Source organism: Corvus moneduloides, chromosome 23, assembly GCF_009650955.1.
Source record: "Corvus moneduloides isolate bCorMon1 chromosome 23, bCorMon1.pri, whole genome shotgun sequence".
In the NCBI taxonomy this organism is placed as follows: Eukaryota; Metazoa; Chordata; class Aves; order Passeriformes; family Corvidae; genus Corvus; species Corvus moneduloides.
In genome coordinates, this window is record NC_045498.1 from 4,136,250 (window position 1) to 4,161,332 (window position 25,083).

The 25,083-nt window shown below is 54.5% G+C and overlaps 1 protein-coding gene across 2 annotated transcripts; it reads right to left on the reverse strand.

The window, feature by feature from the left end:
• Positions 1–131: 131 nt before the first annotated feature.
• On the reverse strand, positions 132–23,726 carry LOC116454939 (protein argonaute-1). 2 transcript variants are annotated; one of them, XR_004244247.1, is made up of 20 exons: positions 23,616–23,726; positions 16,508–16,691; positions 15,662–15,782; positions 15,350–15,531; positions 14,962–15,098; positions 14,727–14,861; positions 14,372–14,459; positions 12,636–12,783; positions 12,416–12,535; positions 11,493–11,615; positions 10,944–11,077; positions 9,553–9,737; positions 9,243–9,402; positions 8,880–8,970; positions 7,011–7,205; positions 6,750–6,884; positions 5,772–5,873; positions 4,763–4,962; positions 3,833–4,334; positions 132–2,598 (listed from the first exon to the last, which is right to left on the reverse strand). XR_004244247.1 is itself a non-coding variant. In XM_032132126.1 (19 exons), exons 1-19 carry the CDS (start codon positions 23,638–23,640, stop codon positions 4,226–4,228), a joined length of 2,574 nt encoding a protein of 857 aa, XP_031988017.1. In that variant the 5' UTR covers positions 23,641–23,726; the 3' UTR covers positions 141–4,225. The 2 variants fall into 2 exon arrangements, 1 of the variants encoding a protein (XP_031988017.1); XM_032132126.1 differs by having other exon boundaries at positions 141–4,334.
• Between the last annotated feature and the right edge of the window lie 1,357 nt (positions 23,727–25,083).

Below are 25,083 nucleotides of genomic sequence, written 5' to 3' on the forward strand. Positions count from 1 at the left end.
AGGGGTGTTGGATCCTCTGCAGTGTCTGATGCAATTCAGCTCCAGTCAGCGTTTCCCTGTTTGTCCCCCAGCCTTTCCTGAGGGAATGACTGGGATGCGCATGTCCCTTCCCACGAGATGTGACTCAGGAGTGTCACCCCGACATATTCACATTGCTTTTATTTAGGTCTTCTGCCAACAGTTACAGGGTAACAGACACTTGGGACTGCAAAGTCGACGTTGCAAGCAAAAATCAGGACCAAGGAAAAAAAAAAAATCCACAAAGGCAATTAAATCAAATCCAATATAAATACAATGTTCTGGAGCTCTTTAATCATACTGCTTTCTTTAATAAAGAGGTGGTTAGGATCTTACAGTATTTTCTTTTGGCCTAATCCAAGGATTTTGTTACTCTTCACCAGTCTTAATTCCACGCATACAAAAAAAAATTGATATTCAACCTTTAAAATATAAGCCATATTTTCTTAATAAAATAAGTTTTATGCTGCTGCTTGTTTAGTAAGTACTGTACATCAACTGTTCACGGCTATTTAACAAATGGACCATACAGAGTTCAAGCTAGAGCAAAAAAAACCCACAAGAAAAATAACAACCGAAACGGAGCGTCCTGTAAACACCCTATGTACAGTCCCACACTTGCTCGTAGAAAGGAGGTACGAAAGGGGCTGGAAATCGAACACAAAAGCACTGGAGTCCTGGAAATTTTCTTTCACAACTATTGAAGTGCAAATCACTCAGGCAAGATATGAATTTCACTTGTTTATTGCTCTCTTGCTGTCTGGCTTCCCTTCCTGAAACAATCACATTCTTTTATTTCACACTGATTTTCCAAGAAGAAAACCTTCCGCGAGGCAACGCTGGATGCTTGGGCTGTTTGACACTGAGACATCGGGTCGTACGTGTGCGATCCCAGAACACCCCAACTGCCCTGGAAGCTGCGGGGAAAGGGCAGAGCAGCCCTCCCGCCCCGTTCTGTTCAGATATGAGATAAGGGAAACAACAGCATTCAACAGGTAAATGAAAGCTACTCCTCTTCCCACAGAACTGCATGCACTCGGCGACTTCCAGTCGCAGATGGAACTCGTGCGCATGGAGAAGGCAGAGACTCGGAGCTGACTGGGATGCCCGTGTGGGGTTTGTGGCTAACTACGGATCCTGATATGTACCTGGGGTAACACCTATCTGCTACAGGCAGCAAAACGCACCTCAACATGCAGCTACTCGTTTGCATCTCGGACAAGAGAAGGGGAGAAATGCCGATGCCGGAGTGCGGAGAGGGTACGGTGCATAGTCCGGTATAGAAAACATGCGGGTCACTCCAACCTCTCTAAACTTCTTCGGAGTGGAAACGGGGTTTAAAAGGGCACAGCAGCTACTGAGTTTGGCTTTTTTGTTTATCCAAAACCATGAAAACCCAATGCAGAGGTGAAGTAAGGGCAGAACACGATCTGCAAGTCAACAGCTGAGAGTTTCAGAAGCTGTGAAGCTTTTGTGTAGTTAAAATTGCTGTTAAAAGTAGGTGCTACATCAGCAAGTCTTCATTCATAGTTTTCTATGAACAGCCACCTTACAAATGAGTGCAAATCTTAAAGGTCCGTTTTACATTTCAAGTCTCAAGGTTAAAAAAAATTGTTACAGAGCAACAAGCTGTTTCTGTAAATGCCCACACTATCTCTTTTCAAATGGTTAAAAATGGCATGTGCTATGCCACAGCTACTAAAAGACATTTCAGAATTCTAGACCCAACTAAAACACTAAAATAAAAACAAGGAACCAAAATACCTTTGCCCCTTGCTGCAGAGCAGCAGCCAGGCGCGTTCCGGTGTAATGCTGGTGAACAAACTGATTTGCAGAGAGAACCTTGACCTTGACCCCGATTTTATTCTTAATGAGGAGCTTTCTAACACCAGGTGAGCGGGAACAGCCCCTCTGAGATCGTTTTGCTTTCAATGAACACAAGCCAGAGTTCGGAGGATGAGATGGAGGTGCTGATTGGTGTCACTATGCAGGCACTTGTGTAGAGGAATGTAGGCTTCTCATGTTGACACTTAGTGTTGATGTGTTCCCTACGCTCTAAAAGCCTTCCTAAGAGTTCCCTACCTACTGACCACAGATAGTTCTTGGTCTCCTCCCCACCTTGAGGATATACAGCAGTAGAGGTTGACACAAGGTGCAAAGGAGGATAAGAACCAAACACTGTGGTCTTGAGGAAAAACAGGACTGTGCTAAACGTAGGATCTTCACCAAATGTGACATCAGTGGGCTCAGCACTTAGTTTGCATAGCATAGTGATGTCTTCACTGTTCACAAACACGTTGCCCCAAAAGAAAATGGGAAGAGTGAATTCCCGGGATTAGGACAGCTCAATGCGCCAACATGACCGGTGTCGTTTTCATGAAGGCAAGGCAAGTTTCAACGTCAGAAAGTACAAACCAAAGAGGTGTAGATGTGCTTCTGTCCGCGCGCGGGCCAGGGGCAGCGCTTGCGTGGGGCCGCCTGGGAAACGCGATCGGCAGGAAAATGATACCAGAGCTCTTCCCCTCAGAGCGTGGCAGGAGCGTGCACCTCGTTTGTCTCTTGAAGGAAGCGCTGTGAACACTTTCATAGAAAAAACCCCAGATAATGTGCCCGGATGATGTTGGTACTGAGCTGCCACCACAGCCCCGCCACCGTGCGTACGGTCACTGTGCAGCAAAATGGGTCTGAAAAGCAGTGACCAGGTTCCTGTGGGGAAAAAGGCTGTTTTCCTGGTACAAGCACAAATCAGGGGTTTCTCCCATGACAACAACAAGGATTTCATCATTCTAAGGAACAAGCTGGTGTGCTTTCAGAATAAAAACCCTGGGCATGAGAGCAGTGATACCATGACACAAAGAGCAGCAAAACCTAGCAGCAGAGAGGGTGAGAGCCTGGAGGTGCTGGAGGAGGGGATGTGGTAGGTGGGAAAGCAGCCGGCCCGGGCAGACACGTGCCAAATGCACACAGGCAACGGGTGCTGTAGAGCACCTGGCACAGCACGGGCTGCAGTCGGCAGCACTCATCAGACAGAAACGTTGGAGAGCTGCGGCGTGAACACACACAGCTTCAGGAAGTGCAGGGATGTAAACTCTGAGAATGTTAATGACTTGTGGATTTTGGCAACAGACTCAATATAGTATAAAAATAATGTTTAGTAAAAAAATCCCGGTGTCCATCATAAAAATTCAGGGGGGAAAAAAAGAAAGAAAAAAATGGATAGCGCTTTCTGTCCTCATGGGATGGAGATGCCCCCATTTGTCAGAAACAGTTTTAAATAACAAGTAGTACATTGGAAACAACAATGGGTCAGCAGCCATTAAACGTGTCCTGTATGAAAGTGCACATCTTTCAATGGGGTTTAACCACCGTGAGGTCGTGATCTGACACAAACTGCAACTGAGGACCATAGAAATTAACTCCTTCTGATGGAAATATGGACCACCATCAAGACAAGATTACTAGTTTCCTTACAAGATTAAAAACATTGAAATTTTGCAGCATCATAGTAAGGCACTCACCCATGGAAAAGTCTGTGACTGTTGCTTCGAGCGGCAGCAGCTGACTAGCTTGTAACACGAGGAAGACAGTTTTCAGTTCTGAGCTAAGTGCTAGGGTGCCTTACATTATCCGGGGGGAATTACTTGGGGGTGGGGAACTGTTAGTGTTACAATTCTCCTATAAACTAGTTGGTTTTTTTTTTTTCCCTCAACCCATTAAAGCATCTCATAATCTAAAATATTAGTTTTATAAATCTAGTCTTCTGTTTTAAGGCTCTAAAAATCCCCTCCCCCCAACCCCCACAAAAAATACCTACCAGCGCCTGATGGGCAACGGAGGACCAAAGCCGCCAGTTCACAGTCAGAAGTCTCTAGTATTGCATCTTAAAAATGAAAACCTGCTTCCGCCTCCCGGGAGTTTTATCCCTTCCCTTGAATGCCTTCATGTGTTTGGTCAGGTCAAAATTTTGCAAAGCCAGAAAAAATTAAAAAAATCATCATCATCATCATCATCATCAGTCTCTTCCAATCCTACAAAGGTGTTGGATCGTTCTGTCCCATGGTGCTGGTCTCCTGCCTCGAGTTGACGCTGCCTGCCCTGCAGTGATTTCTCATTGGAAAAAAAAAACAAGGTGTCCCAATGCTTCCTTTTTTGTATGGCTCCTACAAATCTGAAAGCTTTCTTGAGTGAGGTAACAAAAGTTAGGCTTTCAAGCAAAGTACATGGTACGTAAAGTGTCCTGATGAACCTGCACAGCCTTCGCCAAGGCCTGGGGGTCTCTGCCGTTGCTCTGTCCAGATATATGGCTGCCCTCGCCACTGAAAATCAAGGAAATCACTGCATAATTATTTCATATTTTTCCCCCAGGAACGCTGAGAAACTCCCCTGGAGATGAGGATCAGCTGAGTGCTGGCAGCACAGGAAGTGACCTCACTGCAGTGCACAGGGATGCTGTGCACGCTGGTGACCACGCCTGGACTGCAGAGATTCCAGCACCTTGAGGCAGCTGGAAATACTCAGACACCCCAGAGATGCTCCCACAAGCCCGGGATGAGCTCAGGATAGGATTTAACCCTCCATTATCCCCGTTCCCACTGTGCGGGGCCTTACGAGGCTGCAGCTACCTGCAGGTCTTCCCCTGGAAAGGCTCTGCTGCAGCACCCTCGGACACAGGCACTTTGAAACATCAAGGTCCCCTGCCCACGCCTGGCTCTGCCCTCCCAGGGCCACAGGCTGTGCCCCTCACCTGTCGTGCTCCTTGTCCACGAGATGGTACCGCGCCCGGAACGCCACCAGCCGGGCATAATAGGCTGGGGCTGGGATGGAGACAGAGCGGGTGCAGCGCACGTAGGTATGGCACAGCTGGTACGTGAGGATCTGCAGCTCGTCCGCCGTGAACCGGTTGTCATCCCAGAGCACGTAGTAGTGGGACGGCCGGCTCGTGCCCTGAGGAGGGGGCCAGTGTGAGAGGCCTCAGTGTGAGAGGTGCTGCCTGCACCTGGATGCAGCTGCCTCTCATCCCCATCATCCCCTCCCTGATCCAAATGATCTGTCAGCCAGCCTGGGCAGGAGGGATGCCTGTGCTTCCCTGCTGTGAGAACCCTACACAGCGTGGCAGGAAAGCCCTTGGCACCAAGGTGCAAAGCAGTACTAATGCTGCTGCCTGTTCCCTCTGTGCCACACAGCCCACTGCATCCCCCACTGCATCCCCACCGAGCCGGGCCAGCTCCCGCTGTCTGTGCAGGGGAGGGGAAGCCGAGCAGCCTCCCTTCTGAAAGCAGCTGCAGATTACACAAGTGCAGTTTTCCCAGTCTGGTTTCTGACTAATCTTGGCTGCCTGCAGCCAGGCAGCTGCAGAGCAGGCAGGGATGGCTGGCCTGGCTCTCCCGCCCAAGGCCAGACAGCAGGTCCCTGCTGATGACGAGGTGCCCTGGCAAGGCCGGCATGCTCAGACACCAGCCTAAAAGCTGCTGACTTGGCCGCTCTGAAGGAGCAAAACCTCTTAGGAGAGACCCTTGGCTCCAGGAGAGTAACTGAGTACGTGCCACACAGTGCAGCAGCAGCACAGACCTGGCACCTGCTTGCCGAGCCACCGCAGCGGCAGCTTAGATCCAACTATCCTCAAATCCAACTGCCCACGTCTCCATGCTAGAGGGAGGCTGTGACAGGGCCAGGACAAATGCACGAGAGCACAATCTGCAACAGCAGCCAAAAAACCCAGCAGCATCCCAAGAGCCAGCACTGCAGCGTGGTACCTGAATGCCTGCATGACTGCACAGGTAGAAGTCAAACTCAAAGGGGTGGGTGATGTTGGTATCCACTGTGGTTCCTGCTGGGATGTTCCCACTCTTTCCAATCTGCAGGGAATAGAAAGAGATCCAAGCACTGCAGAGTTTGGTTATTTCCAGTTGCCAAGAGCACTGTCATTAACACAGCTGCCCTGCCCCAGGGCCATGGTGGAGGGTCCCCATCTCAGTTTGAGATGCAGAGACAGTCTCCATGCCCATTCAGGGGGAACAGAAGCAGTTCATCCTACTCTGCTCTCTGCCCAAACAGGCCTGCTTGCATTTTTTTCAGGCATTAACACCAGGCATGACATAGAGACATAGCCAACAGCATGGAAAAGAGAGCAGCAGGGTGAGGGCTGGGCAGGGGCCCATCCTACTACAGAGATGAGGATTAAGTGAGCAAAACTCCAGGGATCCCTGCAGAGCACGTGCTGGAGCCTGTGCCACAAGATACTGGGGCTTTTACATCCTGATCAAAAACTGCCCTTAGTTCCAAAGATTAAATCTTTCTGCTCATGTGGAGTAGCCTGGTTAGACTCAATCTAACCATTAAATTCAGATGAAATCTAGGAATAGTGACAGCAATCAATGTTACTACAGAGTACACATGAACAAGCTGTGAGCAAGCAACGGGTTATTCAGCCTGTCACGTCAGCAACTCCAGCTATCACCAAAACAACAGATGTTTTCAAGCTGACAGAGGCTATTTCAAGAGTCACCAGGATCATCAGCACTCAGTAACTCATAATAACAGCAAACAGCTGGCTGGGGTTCTAGAAGCAGACTAATCCATGTGGCTGCAGGAGTCCACTGAGCAGCACGTTTCATTCAGAACGAGCTCTTCCTGCCAGTGGTGAGATTTCCCCTTGGCAAAGCCAGGGCTGGCTCTTTCATCAGACAGGGATGAATCAGCCGCCTCCAGCCCTGGCACACTGCAGCACTCACCCTCTCATTCTTGTCTGCACAGAAGAGACGGGTGTGATGCCTCTTCTGGACGACAATGTAGGTGATGCCAGGCTGGTAATCCTTTTCCAGTTTGATGCAGGCGTCTCGGATCGCCAGGAGCTCATAGTGTAGGATCTGGAGAGACAAGGGCACACAGAATGAGGGAACACACTGGCACCCAGCTGTCCCTGGGCACCCCTAAGGAACCTCAGAGGAGCCGACACAGTTCCACTGGCCAACAGGGATCTGAGGGTTCCTCACCTGTGGGAGCTGCCCCTCAGGAACACCATCGCGGTAGAAGATGATCCTGGTGGGTTTGAAGCGTGTGGATTTGTAGAACTGGATGAGGAGCTCCCTCACCATGTAGGACAAGTCCTCGATGATCTCTTGGCGAGGACGCTGCACGCGCACCGTGGCACAGTACCGGCTTGGGTGGGCGTCCATGCTGCCCACAACCTGCAGCGACAGACAGGCCAAGCCCATGTCTTACACCAGGAAGGACAGAGGGGATGCGGGACATTCCCAGCCTCCACCTGCTTCCTCCATGCACAGCTGGCCATGGGCAGAGCACCTGAACTCACAGATCAGATGGGACAGCAAATACTGTACAGGCAATCAGTGCCCAAAAGGGACACCCCTGGTCATGGCCACATCTGATGTCATACTCTGCCATGTCCTTTGCAACATTTATGGGAATTTCCAGTGAGACAACTTTGGTTGGTGCCACTGAGTGCCGTGGCTGTGGGGACTGCTGCTGCTCTGCCCTTGTTTCACTTCTCCTGCCTGGCAGCGAGAGGGAGTGGGGCTGCCCCAGACAGCCATGGGCTGCCCCAGATGGCCACGGGCTGCCCAAGGACGTGGTGGGTCGAGTCACTGCATGGCAGCCATTGAGCAGAGAGTTCTCACTGCAGCACAGGGCAAACCTCAGACACATCAGAGCAAGAGGTCAGGGGCAGCCAGGCTTGACTGTGACACAGGGCTAGTGGCACAGCATGAATCAGGTGCTGGCCCAGCTGCCTCACTCCCCACGCTCAGCAGCAACTGCGCCGTGCGCCCCATGTCCCTCGAGCAGAGAGGAAGCACCACAGACCCCACATCCTCAGCAGTGTGAATCTGCTGCCCCTGCCCTCCCCAACACTTTCACTTTTGCTTCGCAAACAGAGCTCTGGGGTTGGGGCTCCTCGGCCGGAGCCAATGTGTACAATAGAAACTGTGCCTTTAGTTTCAGCCACAGACCCACTTCTATTGTCCAATCAACAACACACCAAGGACAAGGTCAAGTTGCTCCAAAGACTCTACCCTTTTCCTCCCATGCAGCTTCAAAAAAGCTTTCACAAAAAATTAAGAAGAAAGCCCTAGTGGTCCTGCACAAACCACAAAAGATGTTTTCAGAGGTGAAGCTCTGCCGCCAGGAAACAGACTGTTCTGTCCCACCCACACCTACAGCAAACAGCCCAAAGCCTTTCCCAACCCCTTCTAATTAAGAAAAAAACATTCCTCCAAAGATGCTTTTTCATGCCAAGGAAAACCTGAGCTGTGAGTCCTGGAAATTTAAGAACTTAATAGGAAAATGCTGACGTGCTTATTCTGCATGGCAATGAGCACAGGGCAGTGTCTCTCAGCCCAGTGGAGGGCACAAGCTGTCCCTGCCTCCACTGGCACCGAGCAGCACTTCGCTCCATGGATGCTCATTATTCACTTGAGGAGAAGGCAAATCCTCCTGCACAAAGGGCTCAGAAGCCTGGTCACCCCAGCTTTCCCATGTCCCAAACCCCAGCTCTCCAGCAGGGGAAAGGTCCCTGAAGGGCTGCAGGTGGATAGGGATGCCCAGGATGACTCCACGCAGCACCAAGCTCCCGGCACACTTGGGGCTGTGCTTGGGGCCGGCACATCACGAGCCCCATCTGGTGGCAGCTGCCAGTTTCCCCGCGGCTCCTAAAAACTGCAGCTTCCCTGCGGAGAGGCAGGAAGGGATCGGGACGCAAATCCCAAGGACTGGGATAAACGTCTGACAGGGCACAGGCCCACCCTGAGAAGTGTCATCATGGGGACAGCAGCAACACATGGACCTGAGTCCCATTCCAGCTCCTGCATTCTGCAGGGTTTTTGGGCACCAAACTGTGAACTTACAGCCGTTATCGAAGGTTTCTTCCCATCTCCTGCTGGCGGGTGAGTGACATCAGCCCCGAGGAAGATCACCGGCTGCTGAAAGACAGCAGAGCTGATGGGAGAGAAGAAAAAACAAGCAGTCAGCCTTTGGGGCCATCTCAGGGTGATGTACAACCCAATGGAGATGAGCAGATGACATCAAGGACATCTCCTGACCTCCAGCTTTGGCCTGGACACATCAACAAAGAGAAACAAGTTACAAACCCCCATTTCAAAGAGCTACTTTATGCAGGCCCCCTCTTCTCCATGTAAAGCCAGGCAGGCAGCACCACCAGGGACTTGGGATACAACCCCAAAACTATGAGAGGCAGGGGCCGTACGAACCGCTGGTGAGGCACAAGGATGTTGTTGATCCCGCCAAGCTTGACGTTGATCTTGAGGCAGAGGTTGGAAAGGGTCTGTGGGGAAGTTTTCACCACATTCTTGACCTGAACGCACTGTGTGGCCATTCCCAGGAGAGTGTCCCCAACACGCTTCACCTCGGCTGTGGGCAGAGAAAGCAGGTGAGCACACAGGCAATCAGCACCGCACCACTTCCAGCAGCACCCTTGGGAATAGGGAGAGAGAGCCCTGCAGGAGCCAGCCCTGCTGAGGCAGAGCAAAGCCCTTCTCTCTGTGCTTGCCCCAGACGCACCGTACACCGGCGTCTTCCCTGGCAGGATGACAATGATGAGCTGAAGCCCTGAATAGGTGTTCTTGAGGTGTCGGAACATGGGCTCCACGCTGTCTGCACCCTGGGCGTACTTGCAGAAGCAGGGCTGGCCCTGGATCGGCATCCCGGCGTCCTTGGAGATCTTGCGTAGCTGGTCTGTGAAGTTCCTGTGCCAGGAGGAGAAGCCGTGAGCCCCGAGGCCTCGTGCATAGCAGCTACGCCACCAAGCGTGGAGCCCCACAGCCGAGTGCCGCAGCACAGGACAGAGACAGGGCCATCACATCACCTCTTGGTGGCTCTATGGCACCCAGCACATGCATGGCACAGGAAACACAAGACCAGGCTGAACTGTCCCCTCTCGGTGCCCTCTTACCCATGTACTGACTCTTTCTAATGCAATGGAGCTGAGCCCTTCTCCCTTAGGAAGCTGGGGCAGCGGGGAACAAACCTGCTGCCTGCAACAGCTGATTTCCAGGTGACTGCAAAGCTGATGCCAGCCTGCACTTACCACAATTCAGCCACGCTCTGGATTTCTGGAATGCCAAGGATTGATTTGATGCAGCGAGAGCCAGAGGGAATACAGGGCTCACAGCTCTGCTGCAAAGGGATCACGAGAGGAGTGCGGTGTCACTCCCATCTGCGCCCACGTACTGCAGACATGGACACTGAGCTCTTCCAAACCCCAGACACTGACCATGCCAAACACCCAGAAGAGACACACAAAGCACTCACCTTAATGCATCCACTCTCAGTCAGGAGAAACCTGAGGCCCCAGCAGAATCCAAAACCAAAGTGACCATTTCCCTAAATTAAATAAACTGTTCCCGCTGTGTCACTTAGCTACAGAAACATATTCTCTAAGCTACCAAAGCTTTTCAGAAAGCCCAAAACTTCTCTGTAATAACCCATAGGAAATTAGGCTGCTTCCTACATTAATTACATAATTTCAGATTATTGAGGAAACTTTTAATCCTCAGAACCCCCTCTCTCTGGGGAGATTCAGTCTTAGAAGAGTTCCATACAGGTTTAGAGCTGGGAGTTTCAGCTCCCAATACTGCAGCTCCCCAATGCAAAGAGTAGATCGAGGAGAGCCTGACTGACAGCTCACAGGTATTCACTCCAACCTGGCAGCTTTGTGATGGCTTAGGGACCATTGGCAGCTGGGACAAACAGTTAGGCTCTCTGGATAAACCAAAAGCAACAGGAACTGGACACCCCACATCAGATTGGTACCACGAGCAGTGGAGCACCCTGCAGCTCCAGCACTGGCAATACCGGACATGCAGCCCCTGGCTGTGAGCAGCAGTGTGGCTGTCCCTGGAGCCACGGCCCCTCTGGCTTCCCCCACCCGCATGGGCTGCCCCTTTCCTTACTTCAGCACCTCCTCTCGACACTGCTTCTGCGGGGCAAAGCAGGCAATGGCCCAGACTTTGATCTCAATGCCGTTGTAGAACTGCTTCCCTCGCATGTCCCACACGCCTTGGTTGGGAGTTGCAATGGCCCGGTTCTGCAAGGCAAACAGACGGTCAGAGCGCGGCCGCAGCCTGCCCGGCCCCGCAGCCCCAGAGCCCCCGCATGGGCTGGGGCTGTGCTCCCTGTCCCAGTGCTGGAGCTGGAGCTGACTCCCTGGTGATGGGCAATCCACAGCCTCAGCTCCTCAGCAGTGACAGAAAATTCACCCAAACTGCCCTACCCTGAGCACGCCTCTCCTCTTCATCTCATCACCAATGACTCTTGGCTATAACTTTCAGACCAGTTATATTGCAAAAAACCCAAAAAACACAAACCCAAGGCACTTTGATAAAGCATTCCAGCTCTTAACAGGAAGGTAACACAACTTTTGCTCAGAAACAGTGTTTCTAGGTGTGACAGATCTCCCTGCACAGTGCAGCTCAGCCCAGGCAAGAGCAGCCCCAACTTACCCGGCCTCCATACTGCAGGATGGGAGCCGGCAGGACCCGCCCTGTCACCTCCGTCATATCATCCTTCACCTTGATCCCAAACTCCTGAATGTATGGATCCAGGTTGTAGCTGGCATTCTTCATCTGCAGAGGGAAGGAAGGGCCATGAGAGGGAGTGAGACCAACTGCTGCATGCCAGGCAGCTGCAGCTGGCCAGGAAATGTGGGCACCTGAAGCCCTGTTCTCCATAGAGCTGCAGGTGGAGCAGCTCTGTCAGGGGAGGACGAGCAGATCACCATTGAGGCCCAAACCCTCTCCTGCAAACTGACCCACGGGGACCTGATTTTGAAACACACTAACCAATGCAACTAGCAGCACAGCCTGCTCCTGGGATTTAAGATTTCAACATGAAGGTTCAGACTGGCAAGAAACTTATCAAGAGTCCCAGAAGGAATACCAAATGTCCCTGGCTTCAAAAGCCCAGACACATGTGTTTGGGGAACAACAGCCCCGTTAACCAGCGGCCAGGCACAGACAGAGTTCCTGCACTGCAGCCCCACCACACACAACCCCACATACACCTACAGCTAGGGGCGTGACTTTAGTTTGCTTCCCATTTTTAGTTCCAGCTTCCTTTGGGTCAGGTTCCATCAGTGCGAGGGCCTGAATTTTCTGCACATGCATTTCCATGGTCACTTTGAGCCGGGCTCCCCTGTGCCAGTGTCCATGATGTACACACAGGCACCTCTGCCCAGGGATTCAGCGGGAAGAGGGGGATAAAACCGTGCCATTAACCTCACCAACATCTCAGCAGGTCACAGCTCTCCAGTGCAGAGCAGCTGAGGAGCAGGACCACAGCAAGGTCCATCACAGACATGATGCCATAACCTGCCATCAGTGCCACAGCCCCAACCTCGTCCCCGCCAGGGACTTGTGTCACGTACCAGGCGACTGATTTCCTCCTGCCTGTCTGGGGCAGACCTGGCTGTTGCTTTTATCATGGTTGACGTTTGATTGTCTGTGAGCTTCTTGATACACCGCTGGCCTGCCACGATGTTACACACCTGCATGGAAGGGGACAGACAGCAGCCACGTGTTGGGGACAGGTAAGACTCGGGGGACCACAGCTGAGCACAGCCCCAAACCACAGGTGCCACCACTCACCTCCAAGGGAAGGTACGTGTGTTTCTGTTCCTGGCCAACCTGGAGACAGGGCAGGTGAGGGTATTTCAGCTGCAGGTTGTATTTCTGCTTGAAATACTGAGCCACTGTGCACTCCACTGTCTGACCACTCTCCAGCTGCAGTGGGAACCTGGCAGAGGCAGGACACGAGGGATGCACCTACTCAGAACAGACACTTCCAGACCTCAGGCACTATGTACTGTGACTGGGAAGAGGGAGCTGCCAGGTTCCCACCCTGAGCTGCCATACAACAAAATAAAAAGCACAACAGTGGTATTTTCAGAAATGGAGTCAGGAATACTCTTATCCCAGTGTGGGACTGAGGGCCCTAAATAAAGCTCTCCCTCACTAATCCAGCTAATCAGGGCAAATGTTTATTGCAGGACGTGCCACACATGCCATGGTAGGGCACAAAAATACAGCACACTGGCACTCAGGAGAGCTTCTGTGCCTGGTGTCCTCCCTGGTGATGCCATGAAGATTTTTGCCTTTTCTTTTATACCCCTGTTATACCTTTTTACAACTTCTGTATTCCTAGTGCTTTTTGCCTACATTCTTGGACTTGTTTGTCAAGCTGAGAGACTCAACATTTTAGAAGCTTCGTAGCCAGGGATCAGTGTGCCCCAGACCCCAAGGTCCTCTCCAGAACACATTCTGTAAACTCAGATAGAACCATCCAGGGGAAGGTTTCTTGGGGAGGGGGGGCTCACTTGAGCCTCTCATTGGGGAATCTTTGATATATCTGCTAATTAGTAAAACCTATAATGTTATACCCAATGTTGCGGGGGGGGAGAGACACAGAGACACAGAGATAGACTCGGTGGGTGCATCTCGATGCATATGACCTGGACGTGTGCAACTAAGGATCCTTACAATAAATACCAAGGTAAAATCCCTTTTCCCCTTCTAACCGTGTATGCCTCTTGATTTTAAGACGAGGAAAAGGCATCACTGGGAGCTGAACAGAGCTCCAGGAAAAGGCTAAATGGCCTCTCCAGGTACAGGACAGCAGTTGCAGGGTGGGCAGAAAGAAGCAGGAGGGAAACATTTCCCTTCAAAAACAGAGGGGAAAAAAAAAAATCAAACTTCCTGGCTCCAGGGCTAAGAGGTGCCAACACACTCGCAGCTGGAGAGCAATACCCATCCTCAGCCAGCACCAGCTGCTCCCAGCTCCATAAAGAGCTCCATGAAAATGCAGAATTAACCTGATATTCTTTATAGAACCAAAATTATAGGACAGCCAGGTTGACTACATCAGCAAGGTGCCACATTCCTCCTGCGCTCACCAATCCCAGGGCTATGACCCAAGGATGCTGGTGCACAGGAGACACTGAGGGGTGCTCAGGCCCAGCCTGCTACCAAGCACACACAAAAAATTCCAAGGCAGACACTCGTGTTAGCCCCTGACAAAGTCTCTGCTTTGGTAGTGACTATTTTAAGAATGAAGAAAACCAAACCCGGAGGTAAAAACTAGGACAATTCCTGGCATGTCAGCTCCCGCCCGCCGCCGCGCTCTGCCTGCCAGACACAGCATCCTCTGTGCTCCCATCTCCCTGCATCCCACTCCACACATGGCCCAGGGCTGCAGGGCTCCAGACACCTCTCTTTTTGCCATCAAAGACTGCAGCTTCCCATCCAGCTCTCACTAATGACACCAGCAGCTGTTAACAAGGAGAACAGCGCGGATTTTTCCAAGGGCATCTGCCCACCCGCCTTACGTCTGGTGGCTGGCTGGCCGTCGGGTAACGTTACACACACGGTATTTCCTCTTCATCTGCCCACAGTGGGTCACCTCCACCTTCAGACCTGATGTTAGACAGGGAGACATGGCACAGTCATGGTGAAGGTAGGAGCAATTCCCCTCTGCCCAACTTCCCTGGGACACTGCCAACAGCTTCCTTAACTAATTCCCTGCTTGCAGACACCCCAACAATGGCATGAGGGAGGGAATGGTGCCTCAGAAGACATTGAAAATGTGCAACCCCTGTAACCCCACCTTGCTCAGGGACTGGGTGGGACACAAGCCACAGCCAGCATCAGGGGACAGGTCCCAGTGCTCCCCAGGGGCTCTACCTTTGATCTCCTTGGTGAAACGCACTCTCTGCGAGTCCGTCAGGGGCTTGGGCTGCTCGTCAATGTTCCGGATGTCCAGCACCTCACACATGAACTCGATGACAGGCTGGGCTTTGTAGAAGGCAGTGGCCGACACTGTGGGACAGACACCACGATGTGTCTCTGCTCTCAACCAGCCTTCCCAAACACACCCAGCCCCGCCACAGCAGCTCCCCAGCATGAGAAATAACGTCACCATCGATGTTGAGCATCATCTTCCACATGGCAGGCCGGACTGACTGGTGGAAACCGAACCAGACCTCCCTGCCCCCTCCCAGGGGGTGGTAGTAGCCTTCAGGGGGGGAGAAGAAGGACCGGCCGACTGGAGTGTACCTGTGAACCAGGGCAAACCATGTCAATGGCACACACTGGGCCCACAGCAGCACTCCCAGACCCCCGAGCTGGCACTCATCCTGCCAGCTGCATCACCTCCTCTGTTTCTTTTGCAGCAGCACCCAAGGACATGGCTGGCACAGCCGCCTCCTCCAACGACTGTCAAGGCCAGTCCCAGCCACAATAGCCTGCCAAGGGCAGCAGTCCCCTCCCCTCCCTGGCACAGCCCCATTGTCCCTCAGCGCAGGTACCTCATGGAAGCCAGGTGCCTCATGGCAACATCCAGCGCCTGGACGGACTCCAGTGGGACGGGGATCTGCCCGCTGACCAGGGCCTCGTGCAGCATGCGCCAGCTCACAATGGCCATCCATTTGATAGAGACCTTAAATATCCTGTCCTTGCCTTCCCCTGGGATTGTCACCTCAAAGTCAACCTGGGTGCAGGAGGGAAGGGACAGTGACCATGGCATCCCCACATGGATGAGGCAGGGTCATTTTCTGCTGGTCTTTCCCAGGCAGGAGGGAGGTCACAGTGCCCACATGGGGCTCACTGCCCCCTCTTACCCGCTCATTCCCAATGGGTAAGGCTGTGACAGTGTAAATGTTCTTCTTCCCATCATAGACTGGTTTTCGGTCACCAAAGATCTGGGGTTTGAAGTGCTGCACCATGTACTCCACGACTTCCCTATGCAGGCAAGGTAGAGGGGCAGGAGGAGAGAAGAGAGAGGTTTGTTTTGTCACTTTCTTTACAGCCTGATACCTTCTGCAACCTGTCCAGTCCACCCCAGCCTCCCTTCCTGGGGCAACTGAGAACAGAGCTAAGACCCCTGGGGCAGGAAAGCCCCTGCACAAGCAGCCACGTGCCTTATCCCACAGCTCAGTACGTTGGCTTTGGCAGGAGTGTACATGGCACAGGGGAACGCACAGCGGCTGGAGCTGCCGGAGTGTGACTTGATGCTGAAAGCACATGCAGCATCTGCTCGCTGGCCCTCGGGGCACAGAGCTCCCCGGGCTGCGAGGGGAGGAGGGGACAGGCAGCGAAGAGCACATCAAAAAGAAAAACAAAGAAAAGAAAAGTACATGATGGCCTGAGGTCTGGGCTCACTATTTTTGAATCAGGGATTGTTGCCAAAATAGCACAGCTGCTTCAGAGCAGCAGGGACTGTGCTGAGGCTCCAGACCCCTGACGCTCCCAGGCCAGGAATGAGCACTGCTGCACAAACACGGCTGGGGGGGTCCAGCCACCTGTGGACATCATGCCGTGCCATGACCCCTGCCACTGCTGTGACCCCTGCCATAATGGTCACCCTAATGGCTTCTACTGGAAAAAGAGAGACAGGCACTTATGGAGCCTCCACAAGGAAACTGGAAGCAGGAAACAAGTGCCAAAACCTCTAATACTTGCCTTACCTGTTGACTCTGCGTGGACATTTATCGGGTTTGATATCCACTTCATAATGATACACATCGATCTTGGGAATGTCCACTTCAAAGTAGTTGGCCAAGAGCTTGATGGGCTTCCCGACAGTTCCTATCCCGGGCCGACGCGGTGCTTGAAACACCTGCTGCAAGGGGGGCAGGTATGCGCCTGCAGCTGTGGGAGAGAGCATGGGTCAGGAGGGCTGGGAGGGACCCCATGCCCAGACAGACAGACAGACAGACATCTCACAGAGTCACAGTGCTCTCCATCACCACATCCTGAACTGGAAGGTCTCCCACTACTCCTCCTCCTGGCAGGAGGTGGCAGTGGCAGAATTCAGAGCAGCACACCAGGGAACAGCTTCCCCGGGCACCATCCGGGAAGCACTGGTGCCAGCCGAGCTGTTGAAGGGCAGTGCCAGGCCACAGCAGCCACACCAACTCCCTCGGCACAGGCTCCAGCACTGTCACCTCTGATGGGAGAGCAGCACCAGCTTCACTGTCACGGAGCTGCAGGTCTGCCCCTTTCCAAGGGGATGCAATTCCCTGGATACTCTGTCAGCACAGACATACAGACACATGCATTTCCCCTCCATTCCCCGGCAAATTCCGACTCACTGCTGGAGGGAGGATGCCACAAGAAACAGGAAACACATTATTCCATCTGCACTACACAGTTTTCGAACTGCTGGGTTTTGAAAAAAAAACCCAAAACAAACCCAAACCAATCCCAAATCCCCACTTGAAGCAGTGTGGGGACCTGTAAAGAGGGAAATATTAGTTTTTCCACAATTCCCATTACACAGACTCACTTATGAAGCTCTGGAGATGCAGGATGGTACCAGCACATGGCTACAGGACTGAGCTGCATTTCTAAATCAACAGCACCCTCAGACTCAAACGTATCTTAAAATATTGCCAAGGAATTATTCCACCCTGCTGCTCTCTGAGGCGAGCTCTGCCTTCCCTGCCCCATCCCCACTTTGCCCATCTCTACCCCTCCCAGTTTGCAGCTTCTATTTGTTCCTCAAACCCCACGAGGTCTAAGGCAGCTGGGCCAGCGCAGGGAGCGAGCGTGGGGGTATTCGGAGTGCTCCATCTGCGCGGCCAACTGTCCACATCGGCCCACAGACAGCAACCCAGCTCCAATTCAAGCTCCTGAACACATGGTACTTTTAGCACCCCTTTCTCCCATCCACTTTCTTTTTAAATCCATATTTCCATTCCAGGCTAAAAATATCAGAAGCAGAAAAACAGAAGAGCAGCAAACTAAGCTTCAAATTTGCCTTTTACTTTTGCACCCAAACTCCATAAGACTTTTCCTGATGATGGAAGGCCACAAGTGCTGCAGGACACTGAGGGGATGGGAAAACTCTTGTGAGTGTCCAGGGGATGAACTCCAGAAGTTAATGCTCCAACATCTGCTCCTGCTTCTGCCCTGAGACAGGAGCTCAAGAGATCCAAAACCCACTGGGAGCCCCAAGCCTGGGCTAACCTGGCCCCAGCAGCTCCTCGGACATGGCAGCACAGGACTTGGAGCAAGGTGGGGATCCCTGAGTCCACTGCAGGGCTCAGACCTTGCAGGCACCTGCAGCTGCCCCAAGACAGGGTGACCGACTGCCAGCCACCCCCGAAAAGCATCTGCACTGCGCTTCGGGAGCAGCTTGTTTGAAGGAACTGATTTTCAGATGAGCTGCTCCCGGTGTAAGTCATGTCTCCACATGATCAACATTTCTTGGCAGTGGCCAGCTCCCTGGCTGTGAGCTGATGCATTCTTAAATCATGGCTCACAAGCAAAGAGGTATTTGCCAGTGCTGCTGGAGCCTCCAGTCCCTGAGTTTGAGTGAGGAACCATGCCGCCCACCTGCAAGATCAGTCGGGGGACAGCAGCTCTCCGCTGCCTTTCCTGCAGCCACATCAAGGCCAGCACATGCAAATTCGCCTCCTCTGGATCATCTCACTCCCCAGACAATCCCGGCAGCCATGTGTGAGCAGGACTGCAACTCCATGTACCCATGGTAACCCTGCAGATGCAGGGAACACAAGGCAGTGGCCACAGCTTGACAGCTGCTCAGTGGCACTTGGGTGCCCAAGAGGAGCTGAAGCCAGTTTGGGGCTGGCAGGAATTGCAGAGGTGTTACCAATTCATCCCACACCAATCCCACACTGGGCACTGCTTTGGTCACTCCAAAATGAGAGGCTTTGCCATGCAAACCCTCTTGCCAGAGAATCCCCAAATGCTTCATGAACATAACACCCCACAATTAGGCTCATGAATCACAGGTGAAGGAAGGAACCAGCCTCCAGCAACACAAAAGTTGGCTCAGAATTTTGATGGGACACAGAAGATACAACAAACGCAGGGTAAGATAAATGGGCAGTGTGGCCGGAGGGAGCAGCACCTAACGGCACAGGAGATGCTCTGCAAAGACCAGGGAAGGACCATGAACAGCATCAAGGATGGGCAAGTTCACCCCTGGGCTGACTCAGAGGGTTTTATTTTGGTGACCACAACACACGGTCCCTGAATGTGACAAGCCAAAGCAGCTGCCTAGGCAGCACCTCCAGCATGTGAGCTGGGCTCTCACCTGGCCTTGGCTGCTTCAGACCAGGTGGGAGAGACCCCAAAACTCTTTGGTGAATAGGAAGGCTTGGTTCATCCTTTCACATGCCACATTCCTGCCCCGGGGCACTCAGGGTCCCTCCATGATTTGCCTCAGTGAAAGCCACCCTCCTCTTGGCTCAGAGGATGCTGCCAGGGAATCCCGGGCAGCTCGACTGTCATCCCCAGGCACCTCATGCCTGAAGCCGGCTCAGGGCAGCAGAAAAGGAGCCAGCAAGAAGAAGCCTCATTAAAAAGCTACCCAAAGTGCATGGAAACAGGGGGCTCCTGCATAGGGGAGTTTGGCTCCTGCATACCTCGACTCTCCATGGCAAAGCTGCACAGGCTCCCACTTTGTCATGTAAATGCAGGCGCCAGGGCCGGGGGCTGCAGGGCGAGTGTTGTTCCTGCAGCACAATGCGGCCAGTGAGCAGGATGAAATCTGCTGCCATTAGAAATTCCGCGGCCTGGGAGGAATCACAGACTTTCGCACACAAAGCCATGCCCTGGGGACGCACCGGCGGCGGGAGCATCGCCGCCCTTGCGCCGGGTACCGCGGGCAGAGACGGCGGCGAGGGCAGTGCCACCGAGGTGAAAGCAAGTTTGGTAATTAGCGCTGGAATAAGCTTTGTTTCTGTTATTTATTGTAACAGCTGGGGAACAGGACCCGCTGCTCAACAGCTGCCTTCGCCGGGCGAAGCCGCCGGTGGGACGGCATGAAATTACCATGTCATTGAAATCCTCTCCAGCGCCGCATTCAGCCGAGGGGCCGCGGGAACGGGGCCCAGACAAAAGGGAGTTTTATTGCGGCGGCGGCGGGTCCGCGCCGGCCCCCTCTCCGCACACCCACCCGCCAAAATACAGCCGGGAATCGGAGAGGTGCAGACGGGTGCGCAGCACAACAAATGCCACCGGACACGCAGCGTGGTCCATCCTCACCCTGAGACATCTCCCATCCTGAACTACCCCAGAAGCCCCCTGAGAAGTGAAATCCCTGTCGGGGAGCAAAGCAAGGGGCAGCACCAGTGGGAAAGGCAGCTGCTGGCAGGGGGTGAGCAATTGGCATTCCCAACCTCCAGGCTCGACACCTCTAAAACCACTGGCTCTAAGCAGTGACCAACGCCATCTCACGCAGCCAAGACTTCAAAAAGCCCCATCTCAGCTCCGCCAACCCAGACATCGCCGCCTGTTCCTTCCCAAGTGTACTGAGTACTACCAGGGCCACGCAACTGTGGGTGCTTTTTGGTTTGACACCAGATTGAGTTTCAGCAGGTGATGCACACATGGGACAGAGGCTCCAACTGCAGCCATCAGAGCTCAGCATTCAATCTGTCTGTGCACCAGAGCCTGGCTGCAGAGGGCAAGGCTGAGCTGTCCAAGCTCTGCTTCTACTCCACACTGGGGTGGCTGCATGCAAAAGATGAGCCAAAACGGGCTCTGAACTGTTTTACTACAGTACTGACCCCTGAAAGCAGCTGCGTTCTTTGTATCGTCACACTAAACGTTGCAAAGGACACTGCTGTGCTTCCCACCTGGAAATCACAGGTGACACCCTACAGTGCAAGCTATAAACCTGCCTGGCCAAGAGGGGTGTCCCTGCACCCTGGGACATGCAGTCCCGCAGGCTGAGCTGGGCAAGAGTGTGAAGCTGTGGGTGCTGCGACAGAGCACAAGGAACAGCAGCAAGAGCAGCACCAGCTCCATCACACCCGCATGCAGGGGCTGTACTCCAGCTGCTCTGCCTCGAGAGAGCGGCGTGGTGATGCCAGTGGTGTGCTGATGCCGGCGGTGCAGACACGGCTCAATCATGAGCCGACCCGTGAGGGTCCTGCCAAGCTGGCCTCAGCTGTCCAGCAGCTCTGTTTTCCATCCCCCCGATGGGGTTTGAGAAGCACCAGCACAGCAAGTGCCAGCCTGGGGTCCCCGCTAAAGGCGCCTGGGCTGGGCAGAGGCTGACACCCCCTGCCAGCCGTGCGGGGTCTCCCGCTGCTCCTGCACTGCCCAGGCAGCAGCCAGGGACATACAGAGCCGGGAGCCGCAGACAAAGGCGGCCCCCAGTGCCGGAGGGACAGGACAAAGGCAACGCTGGCTCCTCTCCATGTCCCACCGCGGCCCCGCAGAGCCACCGGCTCCTGGAGAGAAGGCTGAACCCGCCCGTGGCTCCGTGCGGATCACCCTCCCCAAGGAGCAGCTTCTCTGCCTGATTTGGCTTCCTTCTTGCGTCTGCCATCTTAATAACTTGTCTGTGTTTTGCTCTTCCCAGGGTTTAGGGAGAGGCTGCAGAGTGTTTAGAGATAAACCATCCGTGCTGTGTCTCCAGGCAAGGTGCTTCTCCTGGCTTTGTTTCTCGGTCTAATCCCATCCCAGAAGCAGGCATACGCAATTTCGTGTTTCCTGAAGATAAAGGAGCCCCAACAGCCGGAGCAGCTTTGGGGTTTTTGCAAGGTTCAGCACAGGAAGACAACGGTTGAGATTAACAGCCTTTAGGAAGTTTGCAAGGGATAAAGAAAACTATAAATTGGAGGAAAATAAGCTTAGTTTTTAAAACCACTGCATGTGTGTGCCTTCCTGAGTGCTGCCTGTGGGTCAGATGTCCTGCGTTTTCCCGCTGCCTTTCAAGGCATCTCCATGTTGGGCACATCCAGGCACATGCCAGTTTCTGCTTTATTGCCCTGAGAAGCCACAGCATCATCAGAGCTCGCACGCAAGGCTCACCCCATACCCAGGGTCTGGCACAAGCAGAGGGGTGCCAAAGCAGGGCAGGATTCACAGCAGCTCTGATGACATGGGGTTCATGTGTCCCCTGCCCACAGGGCAAACGGAGTGGGAGGAGATATCCCCCAGCCAAATTTGGGGACAGAAGAGGAAACTCCCAAGGGTGCAGCATCAGAGCCCTGCTCCCAGTGCAGCCCCCACAGGCCCAGGGACTGAAACCCAAACCTGTCCACGGAGTGCATCCCCATCCCAACACAAGAGATTCTTTTAAAGCACCTTAAGAGCATCAGTTCAGGCTGGGGTAGGAGGGTGTCCAGCAGCGTTATCTGTGTGGCCCTGAAGCAGCAGTGCTGCTATCGCGCCAGGGCGCCGGCAAAGTCTGTGGTGCCGCCAAATCACAGCTTCCAGAGGCCATAAATCAGCCCAAACACAAAGCGCCAGCAGCCAGAAGGTAAAGCAGACACAGGGAGATTTCTGTGCCACACTTAAAGTAAATATCGTAAGAAAGGACTGAAGTTTGCAAACACTCAGGTTTATGTCAAAATCTCACCAGGCTGATGTGTTACAGCGGGTGACAAACCCACCAGCACAAGAGAGGTGGCAGGGCAGCGACTGCCGATCCCATTGCCCTGCCCCTTCGGAAGGGCAGCAGCTCCCCATCCCCACCGGCCCGTGCCTCAGCAGGGCAGTGACCCGCGTCTCCATCATCCCATCCCTCCTTCTGCCTCATTTTAGGCACCAAAATCCTTCTGCGACTCAGCAGCGCAAGTTGGCGATGCTCAGGCCAGACATAGGAGCGAGAGGCTGCCGACGCGACGGCCTAGGGAATGGCTCTCCAAACCCCCGCGGAGCAGCCCGGCACGAAGGGCACTGCCAGCTGCTCCCGTCCCCAGCCCGGCGTGCGGAGGTTGGGGCAGGGGACACGGGGGGACAGCGCGGCTCTGGAGCTCGGCCCCGCGGGGCCATGCTCAGCCCCGGCTCCGCGCATGCCCTGGCACGGGGAGAGGAGACGCTTCGTGCTGTCACGGCACACGGCGTCGCCGGCCTCGCGCCAGCTCCAGCCTGAGCCCCGCTCCCTGAACTCGGGGAACGGGGAGCTGCGGGATGGATGGGGAGCGGGGAGATGAAACGGGAGCTGGGGGGGATAAAATGGCAGCTGGGGCGGTGGAATGGCAGGGAGGGGAGTAGAATGGCACCTGGGAGCTGGGGGGATGGATGCGGTGGATGGTCGGGGGGATGGAGTGGCACCTGGAGGAAAGGATGGGGAGCCGGGGGGATGCTGCTGCTGCTTTGTGCACAACAGGCCCCTTGCGCAGGGCTCGCTCCCCGCTGTGGGGACCTGCGGCTGGACGTGACCCCGGCCCTGTGCCCCCTCCTGCGGGATTTCTGCGGGTCCCTCCATCGCCCCCTCCCCTGCGTCCGCACCGCTGCTGCTCTCGGGACACCCGGGGGACGCGCCTGCCCGGCGGACCCGCAGTTCCCCCCGCACCCCCGCTGCTCAGACCCCCCCGCGCCTCCGACATCCCCCGATCCTCGGCATCGCCCCCGCACATCCCGCGCCGCCGCCACATCCATCGCCACCCGCCGCGGTCCCCTCCGCACATCCCTCCAGCGCGGTCCCCCCGCCCTCCCCCCCACTATCCCCACACGGTACAGCTCCCCCGGCCCCCGCCGCACTCCCGCCCCCCGTTCCACCGGCCTCATCCCTTTCGTCCCCCGCCGCCCTCTCGGCGCTCCCCGGCGCGCAGCGCTCCGACCCCCCCCCATCCCCGCCGGCGGTACCTGCTCCCGAGGGTCCCGCTTCCATCCCATCCACGCGGGCGCCGCTCCGAGCCGGGGGCCGGGGCAGGGCCGTGCCGGGGGCCGAGGCCGGGCAGGGCCGGGGCCGGTGCCGCAGCCGCCTCACGCCCCTCACGCCGCGCGCACGCGCCGCCGCCGCCCGGCCCCGCGCGCAACAAAGGCGGCGCCCGCCGGCCCCGCCGCCATCTTGGGGCCCGCGGGGAGCCGGAGGAGCCGAGGGGCCGGGGCTCCGCTCGGGACAGCGGGGGGTGCCCAGCCGGGGCCTCCCGCAGCCGGGGAGCGGCGGAGCGCTGCCCGCCCGCCCGCCCGCGCCTCCCGCTGCGCCGTTGCCACAAATATTTATGTCGTGGTTTTTCCCTTTTTTTTTTTTTTGACGCATTTTGTGCGGCCGGGTCGAAGAGGAAGCGCTGTGAACCAGTTCTTGTAGGGGCCGCTGTACGGTCAGCTCCTGAGGTGCCCTGAGCGTCGCCAGGCAGGAGCAGGGCAGGAATTCCCCGTGGGCCCTGCTGCATCTAAATCCATAGAACCGGGCAGAGCATCCCTTTCCCATCCCGTGTCCCACCACCTCCCAGACCCGTCCTTCCCAGGAAGTGCAAATCCCGACCCTGGGCCTCGACTTGTCAGTAACATCATAAACCCCAGGAGCATCATTCCCACAACGAGCCCAGGTGTGTGATCCTGGCTGGGCCATTCCAGGAATCGGTGGAAAAGCCACTGGAATTTAGGCTGTCAAAGCGTTCCCACCTCGTGCTGTTCTCTCAAAGCATGAGAAGCAGCTCCTGCTGTCCCGAGGGAGTGGCTGGAGCAGGACCCAGCCGGGATTTTGGAGTCGGAGCTGCACGGACAGCAAGGCTGTGGCACAGAATCCCGTGCATCACTCAGCCCTGGGTTCCTGAGGTTTGATCCAAGAGGTCTTTGCATCAAGTTTGGAAGACACCTTGGGGTTTGAGCTCCTCAGGTTTCCATGAGGCTGAGCAACCTCAGTGCCAAAGTCCCAGGATCTGCCCTGCAAACGGAGCCAACACCTGATGCAGGGCTGCAGAAGGTGCCGGGGATTTCAGACAATCCTGTCCCGGTTTCAGTCACAGCTCCCACGCTCTGGCCTCCTCCAAAAGCTTTTCCTGTCCTTTCTGCAGTATTTATAGTGCAGCGCAGCTGTCTGAGGAGACAAACCCTCACCTCACATAGAGAAGATAAAGCAGCCAACCGCTCTTGTACTCATTGCATCTCTCTGATATAGAATCCCCTCTCCAGGCAGGTACAGTCCATTAACACCAAATTTTCTCTGTAATTTCCCAAACATTAAAAAATAGGCCCATTCTGAACCCCGCCCCTGGGGTTTGCAATTTCAGCTTCCTTTAGGATCCTGGGAGATGTCACCCATACATATTTCTGTAACTTGCTAACTCTTAATGCATCAGAAATAGACATATTGTGGTAATGAGTTCCA

Bases quoted from the DNA above. Each gene is read 5' to 3' on its own strand.
- LOC116454939 (XM_032132126.1), bottom strand. From the start codon at position 23,640: ATGGAAGCGGGACCCTCGGGAGCAG. The intron at 12,784-14,371 runs GTAAGGCGGGTG...TGCCTCTGCCAG, and splicing joins CGGCCAGCCAGCCACCAGAC to GTTCCCACTGCAGCTGGAGA. The intron at 5,874-6,749 runs GTGAGTGCTGCA...TATTCCCTGCAG, and splicing joins GTGCAGACAAGAATGAGAGG to ATTGGAAAGAGTGGGAACAT.